The sequence below is a fragment of the Aptenodytes patagonicus genome, chromosome 13 (genome assembly GCF_965638725.1).
Source record: "Aptenodytes patagonicus chromosome 13, bAptPat1.pri.cur, whole genome shotgun sequence".
Taxonomy (NCBI): Eukaryota; Metazoa; Chordata; class Aves; order Sphenisciformes; family Spheniscidae; genus Aptenodytes; species Aptenodytes patagonicus.
The window spans coordinates 16,983,128-16,997,468 of record NC_134961.1 but is presented as its reverse complement, the minus strand read 5'-3'; the positions used below and the strand labels follow the sequence as shown (position 1 = coordinate 16,997,468).

Genomic DNA, 14,341 nt, shown 5'->3' with positions numbered 1-14,341 from the left:
AGGTGGCTCCACACACACCAGCCACGGGCCAGAAGTGTTCAGCAGCCAGACACTGCAGTGGACCTGATCTATCCTGGGGAAGGGATCTCAGTACTCTACTCATCACCTGAGAGACATCCTTTAACTCTACAGACTCCTATAGCTTTTCTAACCATAGATTTGCCCCTGAAGGTTTTAAATTCCTTATTGAGTTTATACCAATTCTAATATAGTCTACCTAGTTTTTCCATTTCCTGATTAGTATGCATAGTTTTTAATTTCTAACTGTTGCTTTCCATTCATCATTGAACCATGTACCCTCTTTTCCAAAGCATTGTCCTTTTGTTGATTCAGAAATGCCAGCATTCTGGTCATCTAACAAACTTGACTGTCCTCAAAAATAATTTTCTCTCAAAATTTTCCACAGATTTATAACATAAATCCATATTTATATTTGCTCCAGTTCCACATAGCTTCAGTGTTTCTCAGTGAGAACAGATTGTTTCCACGGCTGCAGGGTCAGAAAGAGCGATGAGAAATTGCGGTTTGTATTTAAAGCGCAAATACAGGGAACTTACTGCCAAGAGTCTGAACTACCACAGCACATAGGTCAAGCTCCCTGGACTGTGATACTGAAAAAAATCTATCATTTTATACATTATCTGAAATTCCGTCACCTAAGAAAATCAGGCATGACAGAGAAGAGAGTAAAAGGCTGGTATTGGCATTGGTGTTCTTTGGTCACGTTGAAAAAAATCAAAACTCCAAACTGTCAATGTGAGCCTGACAGGGCTATCCCACGGGTGAGAGGTAAAACTGCAATTCAAAATCTTGGCGATCCCATGGCACTTCCAGAAGATAATGTGCCCTCCACCCCATATCCATGGTCTGAAGTTAATGGCATTGAATTGCACTGAATTCTCAGTGTATTTCATTGAAAGAAATTCAGTCCAAGCTTTCACCTAGGTGCTCTCCTCCTGGAATTCAACTCAACACTAGTATCATTCGATCCCGCAGACAGATGTGTTTTGAAGGGCATTAAAGTTACTTTAACTATTCGTCATACATCGCTCTGTAATGTTTTACTCACAAGAAACTGATACTGGTTTACATGCTTGTTTACTGCTTGTAGCAGTAGTAGTAGCATGGTCTCCTAGTGAATCTGACATAGACAAAATTCTTCAGCTCCACATTCAAAGGAGAAGGCTTTGTATTGACATAGCTGCCTGAAAATCCCAATAGCAGAAGCACACTAAATAAAAATATATAGACCCAGAGACATAACGGCATTGTTATCATCACAGTTACTAATTAAATGTGCACTGCCCTAAACAGCCATGTTAACATAATTCAGCACCGGTTTGACAGCAATTTGTAAATTCACCCATCGTAATAACTCATATTTTGTGACAGACTTTCGGTGTGAAAATTTTCCCCTTGGCAGAACTTCACTTTTCAGTTGAACTAATTTCCCGTATATTACATTTTTTATCCAGCACTGAAAGAGCTTGCTTGGGAATAAGAAGCTTGTTTGCCACCTTGAGAGGAAGTGGCAAACCACCAAACAGAATTTGCTTGTGCATACATGTAAGAAACCAGCATAACTTTCACTCACTGCTAAAAATCAAGTGCATTGTGACCCAAGGAATAAAATGCCCAGGAAGTCACTGCAAGGGGAAAACAAGGACATATTGTGAAAACATGCACTACTTGTATTCATACTTCTTTGCCCTCCTTCACAGGTTCCCTCCCAATTCATACACATGAAATAACGCCCCCCACAATGAACACATCGTCTCATGGGGCCAGGCAGAAATTACCTCATTTCAAAGCCAAGCATTTTGTCTCCTCCTAAGGGCTGAACCACAAACATGCACGCTGTACTACAGCAGGCTTTTGTGTCCAGTTGGGTTTTTAATTATGTAGCCATTGGTGATTGGACTTGAGTTGAACCCTTCTTTTATGTAGTTTGGCAGGATCACTACCCCAGATTTCAAACACCACTCATCATATTTTGGGATTAATATGCAAATGCCCTAGACTAGAAGCTAGTCAAGGGCCATCACAAGTTGCAGTGCTGTAGCTGCAGTGATGCTCAAGTGCTCCAAAAAGAAAGATGAACCACAGATCTAAACTGAAAAACTGAACTCAGCGTATATTTTTAAACTGTGTGAATGTACCAGACATTTAGTAGTGAAACACATTTTGCAAGTTAAAAAAAAAGTCCCTAATCTGTAAAAGTCTCTCAAAATTGTATTGTCTGGGTCATATACAAAGGTATCAGTAAGTGACGCAATCTGAGCTACCCCAGTTTCTCAAATTGCAGCAATAAAAAAAGAACTTCAAAGAGATTCTTGTTTTCCCAAGCACACTCTTCTGTACAAAATTCATCAGCTGCCTGTGTTCTTCAGAAACCAATGCTTACAATCTACATTTCCTTTTGAATTGGCATTTTTCTTCCACAAAGGACAGAAGTCCTGCTCTGCTTTTACTGGCCAAAATCCTAAACTGCTTGTCTCTGTGAAAAACAACCGTGTGTTTTTCTGTTCCTGGTTAGGAAGAGTGAGGAAAAAAAAGTATTTATAATATACATTATTCTTATAGAGTTTTAAGTTTGCCCAAGATGAATTCTGTGCAAGATGTCTTTGGCTTCTGAAATGGTCAAAATATATTTCTGAAGTAGTTTTGGAATTGCATATTCCTGCTCTTAACTAAATGAGGTCCTTGATTGTTTGAGCTCATTACTTTAAGGGGGCAATTCGGCATACACCTTAGATTAGTAGTTAATCTGTTTTTATACCTCATTAATGCTATAACCTTTCCAAAAACATGATAGCAGGAGGCCTTGTGATGGTATTATGACACTGAAGTCTTAATTAACTTTTGCAAACTGAAGTTTGTGAGTAAGATTCCCCAGGTGATACAAGTATGAAAAATGGGATTTTTGGGGACAGAAGTTAAGCTATTCTCACACTGAATCCAAAACAGGTTTTTATCATGCGAAGAACCAAGCCTGTACTATATATTTCAAAACACTTTTAAACATTTATACAATTCTTTTTTGCTTGTCACCTTCCCCAACAGAACTGAAAAGAGAAGTGTTGAAACACCACAGCAGAACACTGTTCCCATTGTATTTACAGCAAACCTTCGAAGCACCAAGGTTACAAACTGCTCTCAAGGTTTCCAACTTAATTTTTATAGACTCAGAAAGATCAAGTAATTCAGGTAAAGCTTCAGATTAGTGCCAAAACTGCAATATTTATCCATGTCAAAATTCTGACTCTATCCAGAAAGACAGAACACATTTGAATAAGGTAGGTTTTCCTACCCTGTAAATATTATACCACAACTTCATTGACTCTAATTTCCATTAACAAATGGGGGAAGACTTTGCCAAAAGGATCAGACCTCAATTTTTAGAAGACCTCACTTTTTAGAAGACCATTTGCTAGGATACAATATTGCTGAAACAGAAACACCTTTCTGGCCAGTCTCCTTACAGAAGACATGGACCTTCTTTGCCCAGAAGGTGTTTGGTAAGGATTTCCTATACCGCGTGAAAACAGTTGAAACCCCAGCAAAGCCACGACCACTCCTGGAGCAGAATCTTTGAGACTTTCTGCTTCTATGTTACACAACAGCAAACATGTTTGCAAGCTATGGGATTTCTTTTGATGTTTACCATATAAATGTATATAGGTATATGCAAGATACACAAGTGTTCCCCTAATAGATGCAAGGATTTGAGAGCAAAAGCAAGAAGGTTTAGTGGATTCTGTGGTGGGCATTTTTTTAAGGAAAAAAAAAACAACTATGTAAATTATAAAGATCACTTTGTCTCAAACAAAGATTAATCCTAGCCCCGGCTTCATAAACTTCTTTGGGGGATGTGAGAAAACAAACAGCGACAGAACGAAAGCGCAACACTGCACAGGAGAGCAATCCTGTGAAACCAAAGCAGGTGTGATGTCACCTCTGGAACCTCACCAGCGATGGTGCTCAGGGAAGTCCCCACCCGGCAGTACGCTCCACATGCTGTATTTCTAGGATGCCAGGCAGGGAGCATTCTCCCAAATATTCATGTCCTCAGGATGGGCAGTCTCACGCCCACCCACCTGCATCCCAGAAGACCCTGCAGCACTACTTTACAATTTATTTCTCCCTTAGAGCAAGCTGAGCTTACTCCCGATCACCCACTAAGAGTAGTGAGCCAAGAGACTTAGCCCCTTGTTTCTCCTTTTCAGGGTAACTTTTGCCACGGGCAACAGCACGTGAACCAGTCCCTGAATCAACTGGCTTCTCCAGGGGAAAGCCAAGCTGAGGGAGAACCCCTGGCCAGAAGGCAGGGGAAATGCAGATTTCTGAGACTCATGGGGCTAGAAATAAGTCAAAAATATGGAATACAATCTGGAACCATCCCTCAAAAGCATTGCACAGCCAGGAGGAAACGCTGCTGTAGAGACAGGATAAAACTAGTCTACACATTGAAGCAGTGGCACTCTGCGCTTGCTGAGGCCAGACAGGTCTACTTATGCTTAAAATAAAACTGAAATACTCTTCTAGAAAGATGCAAGGATCACAGCATTAAAAAGATGTCATACGTAAGAAAATACTTTTACAAATGTGTAAAAATTCAGGGCATCTAGAAAAGACCTGGATTTTAAAAGCTAGCAATTGCATGCGTGTACATATACTGACCTAGGAAGTCCTTAGAGCAATGCAATAAATTAAAACTTTTTAATTAATTGATCCCTTAAAAAAAATGCATACAATGTAGTTGTCATAATTATTATACATACAACAAAAAATGCTCTCACCAAAACTAATACAGTAAAAAGTTCCCTCTTCTCCCCTCCAAACTGTTTGTTTTGTTTTCTCCATTTTTCTCTATTTCATGTTTATTTTCTTTCCATCTATCCACTGAAATATGAATGTGAAACTGTCTGTGCTAAGATCAAGTGGTGTAGCTGAGCACAATTAGTAACAGCAGCTGCTTTTCCTACAGAAAGGATCCTTTGGTTTCTCCCCGCCAAGGTTTAAGCCGCCTTCTCCACTAACCTCGTTTTATAACATTACCGCATCTAGCAATAAATAAATTGCTAGACTTGGGGCGGGAAATGTTTTGAATTCCCAGGGTTACCTTTAAAATCTTCACTCTGGCAGGTGCGAGTGTGATCACATTAGAAACTGCTCCAAGCTCCAGCCTGGCAAAGCACCAGGGGCGGCAGGGCGCAGGAGGAGAGCCAGCCAGGGGGGCTGCAGGACAGAGGGGCTGCACACCATACAGGAATTACACCTTTAGAAACCAAACGGGTCGTGCAAGCACCCTCAGCAAACGTCCCGTGGTTTTAAAAGCAAGTTTAGAGACAGGAAGCGCAGGCTGTCTCAGATGCCCTTTCTTCTGGTTGCTCTGATATTTGCTCCTTCCTTTTTTGTTTTATAGCGATAATTTTATACAGATTCAGAATTTCAAAAGTAGAAATTCAGGACTCGTTGGGCTCAGGAACAGAGCCAGCTCTGTGGTAACAGGCTGGTTTATAATTAGTGTGAAATCCACCTAGTATCCAGCTCCCAAACAGATCACTGGCTGGGAAAAATGTAATGGGTAAGGCAGAGGCATTAATGAAAACATATCACTCCTAAGCTACCTCCGAAGAGAACTTAGTTACTAGACCTGTAAAATAAAGCACGTGGCCTGATAGCTGCAGGTAATGGAAAGCCCACAGGACTACTCGCTGCCACGAGTTCAGACCCATGTTTCCTGCCCTTATCCTGCAGCCCAGATCAGAAAAATCAAACTTGGTAAATTCCTCAGGTGCCATCACTGGGGACTATCATTTTTTATTTTGTGCCTTCTTCACCATGGGGCCGTGTTTCAAATCCGTGACAACCGCAAGCAATGAAGAGAAACAGCAGAGACTTAGGGAAATACAGGTTTCATAAAAGAAACTCTCCCCTAAAGAAGGAATTTCCAAACTGAGATTTAAAGCAGATGAAATGCCTCACCACCAACGTGTCATCAGTGATATTTCTCTTTCCTCCAAACAGTGTGAACCAACCATTTTAATAATCTAGACAGCCAGCCTGTCTGGGCTTGGCATTCACCCAGCATCATACCTAAAAAAGCAGGAGTGAATCCAAATTTTGTTTTTTCTTTATCTTGACGCTCCGAACTGCTGAACTTCCTTACTATGATTCTACTGTGAAATTTGAAAGATACTTATCAATAGAAACCCCAAGACAAAATATTTATCATTAAGAAACAGACTTCCTAAGACCATCTATAAAATTAAATCAAGAAACACTGAACATAGAATATATAATGTGTGGTCTGAAGTACATATAGAAATAGGTCTGAAATAGGTCACTATTAAACAAGGTAGCAATGCGTTTTTCAAACAGTGAATCTTTTTTTAGAGGTAATTTTATAACTTAGGCTATGTAGGATTTTATTTTCTAAATTCAAATCCTCCGCAGTGATGCAAGGAGCCTCTTCTTCCTCTTCGTGCCTTCTCCTCCTCCACTTCCCCCAGCCCTCGCTCTCCTGAATATAACTCTGAGACGATACCCTGCTTTGGAGCTGTATCTCTCTCCCTAGGCCTTGAGCCAGCATGGATGAATAAAATTTTGGGAACAATATGCTCAGTGACTGTGAAAAAGGGATGGCATGCCAACTACTTGTACCTCCTGCCAGCTGCTCCTTAAAGCATTAGTTGCCACTAGGTCTGGAAAGTCATTTTGCCCCAGTTCTGCCAGACAAGCGACAAAACTCTTGGGGAGCCCTTCTGAAAGGGGGCAAGGGGAGGGAGCAAAATTAGCAAGGGCCCGGATGCCTGGGAGGGTGCCACAGACTAGCGTAACTCATAAAACACCAGAAGGTTTAGTGAGTTAATGTTATTATTAGAAATAATAATTATTATTTTGGTTACATTTTGGTTACATTTTGCTCCACCACCTCAGAAACATCCCAAACTCTTCCCCGTGAACCTGCCTGGCTCCCTGCAAGGGGACGATGTCTGCAGCAGCTCCGTCTCCAAGAACCTTCACTTATATTTTGAATTTCAAGACCTGCTTTCAGCCCTGAAGGCTGGCTCTGCTCAACTCCAGAACAAAGGCCATGCTTGTTCTCATTTAAAATTTTTTTTAATTATCACAAAAAGGGGAAAAATATTCTAAAAGCCCCTAATCTGGTAACTGTTTGGTATCTTCTGCTTCCTAAACTGACCTAACCTGGGAGAAAATTCTGATACAGATTTTCTATAATTTTTTTAATCACTTCATCAGTAAACCAGCACCATATCGGGATCTCTCGGGTGGAGTGTTTTCCTCCACAACCCCTCTTTTGTTGCCGGTGAAGTTTAGTTTTACTTTCAGAGGAACATGACAACAGTTTCATCCATTCTGTTCCTGCTGTTTAATGCAACTATATGGAAAATGCCCTCATACTATAGAAGAGGACAATTACAGCACATGAATTACAAGAAGTGCAAATATCTAGTTGTTACTGTTTAAAATCTGTTCATCAGCAGCAGACTTTGTGTATCCCTGTGTACCGATCCAATTGCTACAATACTCTACTGGGTCTCCTGATCAGAAAGCATCCCCACACAAATTAATGAGGCTAAGTGGGATGCTGCCACTGAAAATTTTTTCTTGTCTTGAGTATCTTTTCTCATTCATTTTTTCATGTTGACAATAATAATTTCTTGTAATCCAGGACGTCTGAAATTAGTTAACATTAAATCTAGGACTGGCAGCTTGGTCCTCATTTGGAGACACTTGCCTAAATACACTGTCCTCCCTGGAAATGTGCTGCTCCTCGCATCCCTGTGGCCTCAGGGCTCCATGAAGGCTTGCAGCTTTGTTTATGCCTTCAGCCATTTAGGTGCATCATCCTTGCTTGGATTTGTTTCCGTAGGGCATCATTCACAGTAGCAAAGGAGAAGAATAAGCAAATCTAGCAGCATGCAAAAACTGAAACTTCCTAAAGCTTTAAAGTTACCAAAAATGAAGTACTAAATTTAAAATATACTCAAATTAGCTGTTTCCCTCCACAACACGTAAGCAACGTATGTGACTACTGAAACTTGGGTTACAGTCTCAGATCATCACCCTGTGTGCAAAGCGCTCCTGTGAGCACGCAGTGTCTCCAGTAAAACCGCAGTGGGATCACAAAATGGGAAAGACAAACAAAATATCCTGGAGAGTCTTACATGAAGGTAAATAACATTTGTTTTTCTGCACAGCAAGTATGCTACTAGTGAAAAAGCATTTTGCTTCATATATAATTAGTTAAATAATGATACATCTTCAATCATTCAATAAAGCAGATGATACTTATTTTTCCCAAGTCTTTTGACAGAACTTAAGTGAATAAATCCTCTGTAAATTGGCTGTTGATCTTTGTGCAGGAAAAGATTAAACAGATTTGCTGGATTATTCATCAAACTATTGTGTCCATTTAATACCTGATTTTGCTCAAAAGAAAGCAAAGAAAAATTATCTGTCATTGCTAAAAGCTGGAATCAAAATATTGAACTTGATGAATGAATATCGGGACTAGAGAGAGAGCATACCACTGCCCTCTGAAGAAGACGCTGTCTCGTAGCCATGCTGTAAGCTAACAGGAGCACAACAGCAAGGACAAGAAAATGAACCGTGCGGTAGGCCACGGAAAGACAGCAACGTTAGGTAGCACATTTCAAAACACTGCTCCCACCGAGTCCCTAAGTTTTTAAAGAAGGGTGATTCAGGGCAGGATCAACTAATGCATTTGTATTTGGCACTTCGGACCTCACATTGCTCCTGCTCCCTGGCTCAGTGATGACAAATAAAGGAAACTATGCTTGGGAAGGGTATGAAAGGACAGCCTGCCCAGAGCAGTTTGGACAGCTTTCTAGCCCTACACCTTCACTACCGAAAGTAAGACGAGTCTCTAAATCCTGCGTATTATTTGGTTGTATTTGGAAACTGAATGTAATTAAATGTAAACACCACATGGTAAACGCCTGACTACCTATGAACAGACACATTTTTTTGCTTTTCAGGATAATGACAATAGAGCAACAGCTCTGTCATCCTCATCCATCCCTGTACAGATCAGAGTGGTTGGAAATGTCATTGTGAAATGTATCTCCCAGGGTTATGACTTTTATACACAATATGAGCACTCTTCTAGACAAAGCAGAAGCATTTCTACTCACAAAGCGGCAGCATTTTCCATGACGACTGGCAGGTTTATTTTGTTTTGCTGTTTGTTTGCTTACATGTTTTCCTTTTTTGAGAGAGAGCAAGCATTTGTTAAACTGACATTGTATTAATGAGCTGCTAATTCTATCTATCTTGCTGCGCTAGTGCCAGTATTTCACACAATAGTATTTTTCTGTCTTGGGAGAATCTGGGTCTTACACAGGTGGGAAAAGATGATCTGAATCAATACATACATCTCTCTCTATATATATATATATATGTATGGTTTTTAATGCATTGAAAATGATCCCTGTATTTTATTTTTATCTTTTATTCATAGGGAAAAACTAGTTTTCCCATGTGTATCAGAAATGAACATTGATCAAATCATTCCAAAAACTAAAGCAAACCTGATTTTTTCTGGGTCTAGAAAGCCAATAAAAGCATCTTAAAATTGCAGTGACAGTGGAAGGATAAACTGTGTGCTTCAAAACATATGTATCTTCAAACCAATTTAATACTCAAAGGATTTGAGAAAGAGTGAGGAGGAGCTTTCACTTCATGGCTTTCTTTACATAGAATTTCTTCATAAATAGAGACGAAAACCACAATCTAGATGCGGGAAGTCGCACATAAAGCATTACCAACCTTCATTTACAAGCAAATTAGCTATTATGGCATAGCCTTAGAATACTATACTGGGTTTAAAGCTGAATTACACTGTCATTATAATAGATGGAGTCTAAAAATCCTGGGGTTTTGCTCCATTCTTGAGCTTGGTTTTGCTCAAGCATCACCTTACAGAGCCTCTTTCCTGCTTTCCACTGAGTTCTCTGCTCCTGAGCTCGCAAGCAGTGTCCCTTCATGCAACCCTACTTCTCCAGCATTGATTTCCAGCACAAACAGGGAGGCACAGTACAGTAGATCCCAGGTCCATAAGCTGTTTACAATTACTTTAGCCCTTTTTATTGTGAGGATGCTCCAAAATCCTTTGTTCAAGTTAGCTCCTTAATACAGCATCATATACATTTATCTTGTAGTTTAAAATACAAAGCCGCGCTATCTGTGACCTGAAACTGTGAAGATTACATTTCAGAATAAAACCCCAATTTTGACATTGATTTATCGTCTAAGGAAGAAACCTACAATTTAGTGATGAGGATAAGAAAGTACAATGAATTTACATAATTCACCTTGGCATGGAGAGACTGGTCAACTCCCAGAGATTACTTAGCACTGCTGAATGCTTGTATATACTTGCTTTTCTTGCAGATTATATGTGACAAGAATAGTCTTGGGGAGTTATTACATAAGAAGGACTATTTAAAGTTAATTCATTTTAGTGTAATTCTGACATTTCTAAATTAAAAACAGCCTGCTTCTTGTTCTTGTGGTGTTGGAGAAGCTCAAAGAATCTCCAGTATGGAAAATATACTCTCACTTCATAGCGCAGTGTTTCGCATCAGGAAGTGACTTTATTAACCACAGTGCACTATATTACAACTTCTCCTATTAATAATTTCTATGTGCATCATGCACTACACGCTGCAGAATCCCCTGGTGAAGTCTAATCTCACTGCCCTAACACTCACAAGCCCTATTCTTGTAGTCATACAGATTAAATGAGAAAAAAATGATTGGAGAAAGACAACTTATGCTGAATACTGAAGAACTAATTCATGTCTACACTAGTGTATTACCAAAACAATGAGGTAGGAGTCCTTTTCAAAACAGGTTCAAGTTTTTGTGGCCCATCCAACTGAACCACAGTATTTTAAACACCAACACTTCTGATGACAGAATACAATTTAACTTCACAGAAACTGGCATTCAAATATTAATAGTGAACTTCTTTGTTTGTACAGATCCTACTGTTAAGACACAGAATTTGGTTAATGGGATGCCATTAGCTTTCGCTTTTATCTGGCATTGTCAGCACATGCATTAAGAAGAATCATCTGAGGATCCCATGCCGGGTGCGGGTAGGACAGTCATCCCAGCAGTGCCTTCCAGCTCTCTGCCCTGACACGAGTGACCGTGCGATGGCTTTCCCAGAGCCACGCTGGACCAGAGAGCCACCCCAGTGCTGCCTCCTGTCACTCCCCAGGGGCAACTGGGGCAGCAGGAAAAGAATCACAGATTTTCTGCAACACCTCTGGTAAATTTGTACAGTTTTAGAGGCAGAGGCTTAGAAATAGGAAAGGGGAGACCAAAAAAAAGTGGAAGTGTGATACTAAAGGCAAGTCCTCTCTAAGGAGAGCTGTGCAAGTTTCTGAACTTTGGTCACACTGTTTATGAAATACATGTATGAAATGTTAAAATCCATTTACTTGGCAGTATTTGGCTTTTAAGAGAGCTTCTGAAGAATGCTGTGCACAAAGATGCCATTTTCATGGAAAACAACAACTGTTCCAGGATATCATATGGCAATCAACCCCTAATCTAAATATGCACATTTATCTCAGAAGATTAAAAATGTTCCACAATCCCTATATGAAATCAGCACTGACTTTCCTTCTTGTGCCAATTCCATCCTGCTTTCCTGTAGAAAGCGCTTCATCTGCAATATTTGGTCAGAACAAATTTCTTAAATACTGCTTAGTAGCTTCCATATGAGATACTGTAAAGAGCTATTAAAAAACATGCAAGATTCCCTTTATTTCCTCTCACAAACCAGATAAAGAAATTTATTACTGTGGGTCATGTATTATGCAACATTTTGGATAGAAGTAATCAGGAGTACCACGTCTAAAAGGGATAATTAAAAGCGGGGGGGGGGGGAAGAGCAAAGAATCCTGATTTAAACCTTGGCAGTTCCCATATGACAAACTGTTTTGAGAAAACATCCACATCAACTTGGATTAATACAGATTAATTTTTACAGTTATTCTAGTACAGGTGACAAATACAAAATCTTCACAAGCAGAAGTGACAGATTTTAGTTATTAGGTGATAAAAGCTGCCTACCTAATCTAATACTTCTATAATTTCCAGGGATACCTCTTTAAGGTATCCCTGCACATCTCTTGTCTTCCAAAATATTACCACGTTCCTGCTGATGCAAGTGATTCAGGCACAGCCTCCAGAGCATTTTCGCAATTTTACCTCATATTTAAAGTACACAACGGCACAATTTTATTAACTCAGCTTCATAACCTCTAAGACCAATTTCTGCCATCTTCTACATCAGATCCAGAGCGTATTTATTCTCCAAAGCACATAACATCATTTCCATGCGCACAGTTATCAGTGCAGAACTCTTGCATGTTCCCTTGGAACATGTGAGAATCATTGCTTAAAAAGGGCATTACGGAGTTAACAAAAAACAATATTCTCCTTCAAGAAACATATAATGGCAATAGAATGGAAAATTACCAAGGTTATGTAGGGGAAAAAACCCCAAACCAATAAGCCTTACTTGTGCAAGGTGTGAGACGGCCGGTCATTTTTCTCCAGTTGTCCATAGCAGCTAGTTTTTGCTTCAGGAATGAAGGAGTATTTTTCCAGCATGGCTGATGCAGCAGTGGCAATAATCCCAAGGCCATCCCGTACCCGAGCTTCTAAACTGTAGTCCCATTCATCATAAGATGCTGAAATGAGTCCTGAAGGAAACTCCTTGGGAGTGATTTCTGTGTTACCGCTAACCAGGCTGGGAACTATCCAAAAGAAATCATAGCCAGTAAGGCCCAGGGAACGAGCCTCATCCAGTATGTAGACAGCTTCATCCTTGGAACAATATAGCAGGATGACGGACGAATGAATTTTCTTCAGCTGAATTTGGGTCTTGGCATCTCCAAAGGCGGTATCGAGTACAATGATGTTCTGCATGTCCCAGCCCACAAAACTATTTTCCACTGTGGTCTTAATGACATTGATGAAGTCTTGATATCCAGGGAAGGTGGTGGTCACCAGAGAGAACACATGCCAGTCATAATCCTGCATGATCTTCAGCATGACGATGGCTTCTTGCTGGATAGAAGCCCCAAACTGGAAGAATGTGGACATCACATCCTAGAATACAAAACACAGTGAAAGATTACTAATTTTGTACAAGTCTGAAGGGAATAGAGTCTCTAATTCTTCTGCTCTCTTTGGCCCACCATGGCTACCACACTTTCATTGCATTCGAATAACTTTGTGCCTTATCATATTCATATCATTAACAAGCAACACTGATCATAAGTAAGTACCACAGCTAATTAAAATATTTGCCAAAAAGTGACAAACAGATATTTACATAGGAAATTTCTGAGTGCTTGATCACTTGAAGACAACAACTCAAATCAGTACTTACTGAGGAAGCTCCCTAGAGACAGCCACCCACTGTTAAGCAACTCATCTCCAGCAGGTAGCTTTAGAATGATCAAACTTATTAGGAATGCGACCCAATAAATTCATACCAATTTTTAGTTACAATGGAAATAAATTGCAATGCACATGCTGAAGAAGCTCTGTACTTCCAGACCTAATGTCTGAGGGATACTTCATTTCCACAGGTTCATTGGTCTTGGTGGAAGCTGTCAAACTCTGCAGAAGTAGATTTATCGTCCCCAGGTACCGAGTTCGCTACTGTTCGTAGGCTCACTACTGATCATGCTCCATTCAGAGCAGATGGACCATTGATGCCTGATGTAGAATTAACAGGATGGGACTCCAGGGACAACGAGCAAGCTGCCAGTGTCCTCATTAAAGGACTTAAATTGAAGTAAATTTAAACAATGGCCTCATAGCCTGTAACTGGTAGCTGCATTGCCTGACACAGCTCTGCTGCCAGTTTGCTAGGAGACTTGTTTCTAATATTTGTATTAGGCTTTTACAATATTCATAACATTTTATACAGCATAAGGGCAGGTGCCTCTTATTTTAACAACATCTATCAGAAATAGGCAACAAAGTAATATATTTTCTTGGCACTAAATTTATGAACATTTTCATTGGTCTATTTTTACCAAGTTGCTGTAAGATCTAAATTTATTTTTGAATTTTACATTCTAGATTTATACACATCACAATTATTAGAGTATCAAAACTATAGACAGGAAGCTATATAACTCTTTATTTTCATTTTACTTCAGTATTTATTCCTGAGGAGCAGTGGCAACTTATGTGCATCATTTTCAGATACAGAAAGCATGAACTCCTGCTGAAAGAAAAGCTTGTGATTTAAAAA

General features: G+C 39.9%; 1 protein-coding gene across 4 annotated transcripts in view; it reads right to left on the bottom strand.

Annotated features, from left to right (window-relative positions):
* The window catches only part of GRIN2A (glutamate ionotropic receptor NMDA type subunit 2A), a 197,260-nt gene that overhangs the window by 77,381 nt on the left and 105,538 nt on the right, over positions 1-14,341 (bottom strand). For all 4 annotated transcript variants that reach the window (XM_076350575.1, XM_076350576.1, XM_076350574.1 and 1 more), the window contains one exon: positions 12,590-13,182. In XM_076350575.1, coding sequence (XP_076206690.1) covers positions 12,590-13,182 — 593 coding nt within the window. The remainder of the gene's footprint in view (positions 1-12,589; positions 13,183-14,341) is intronic.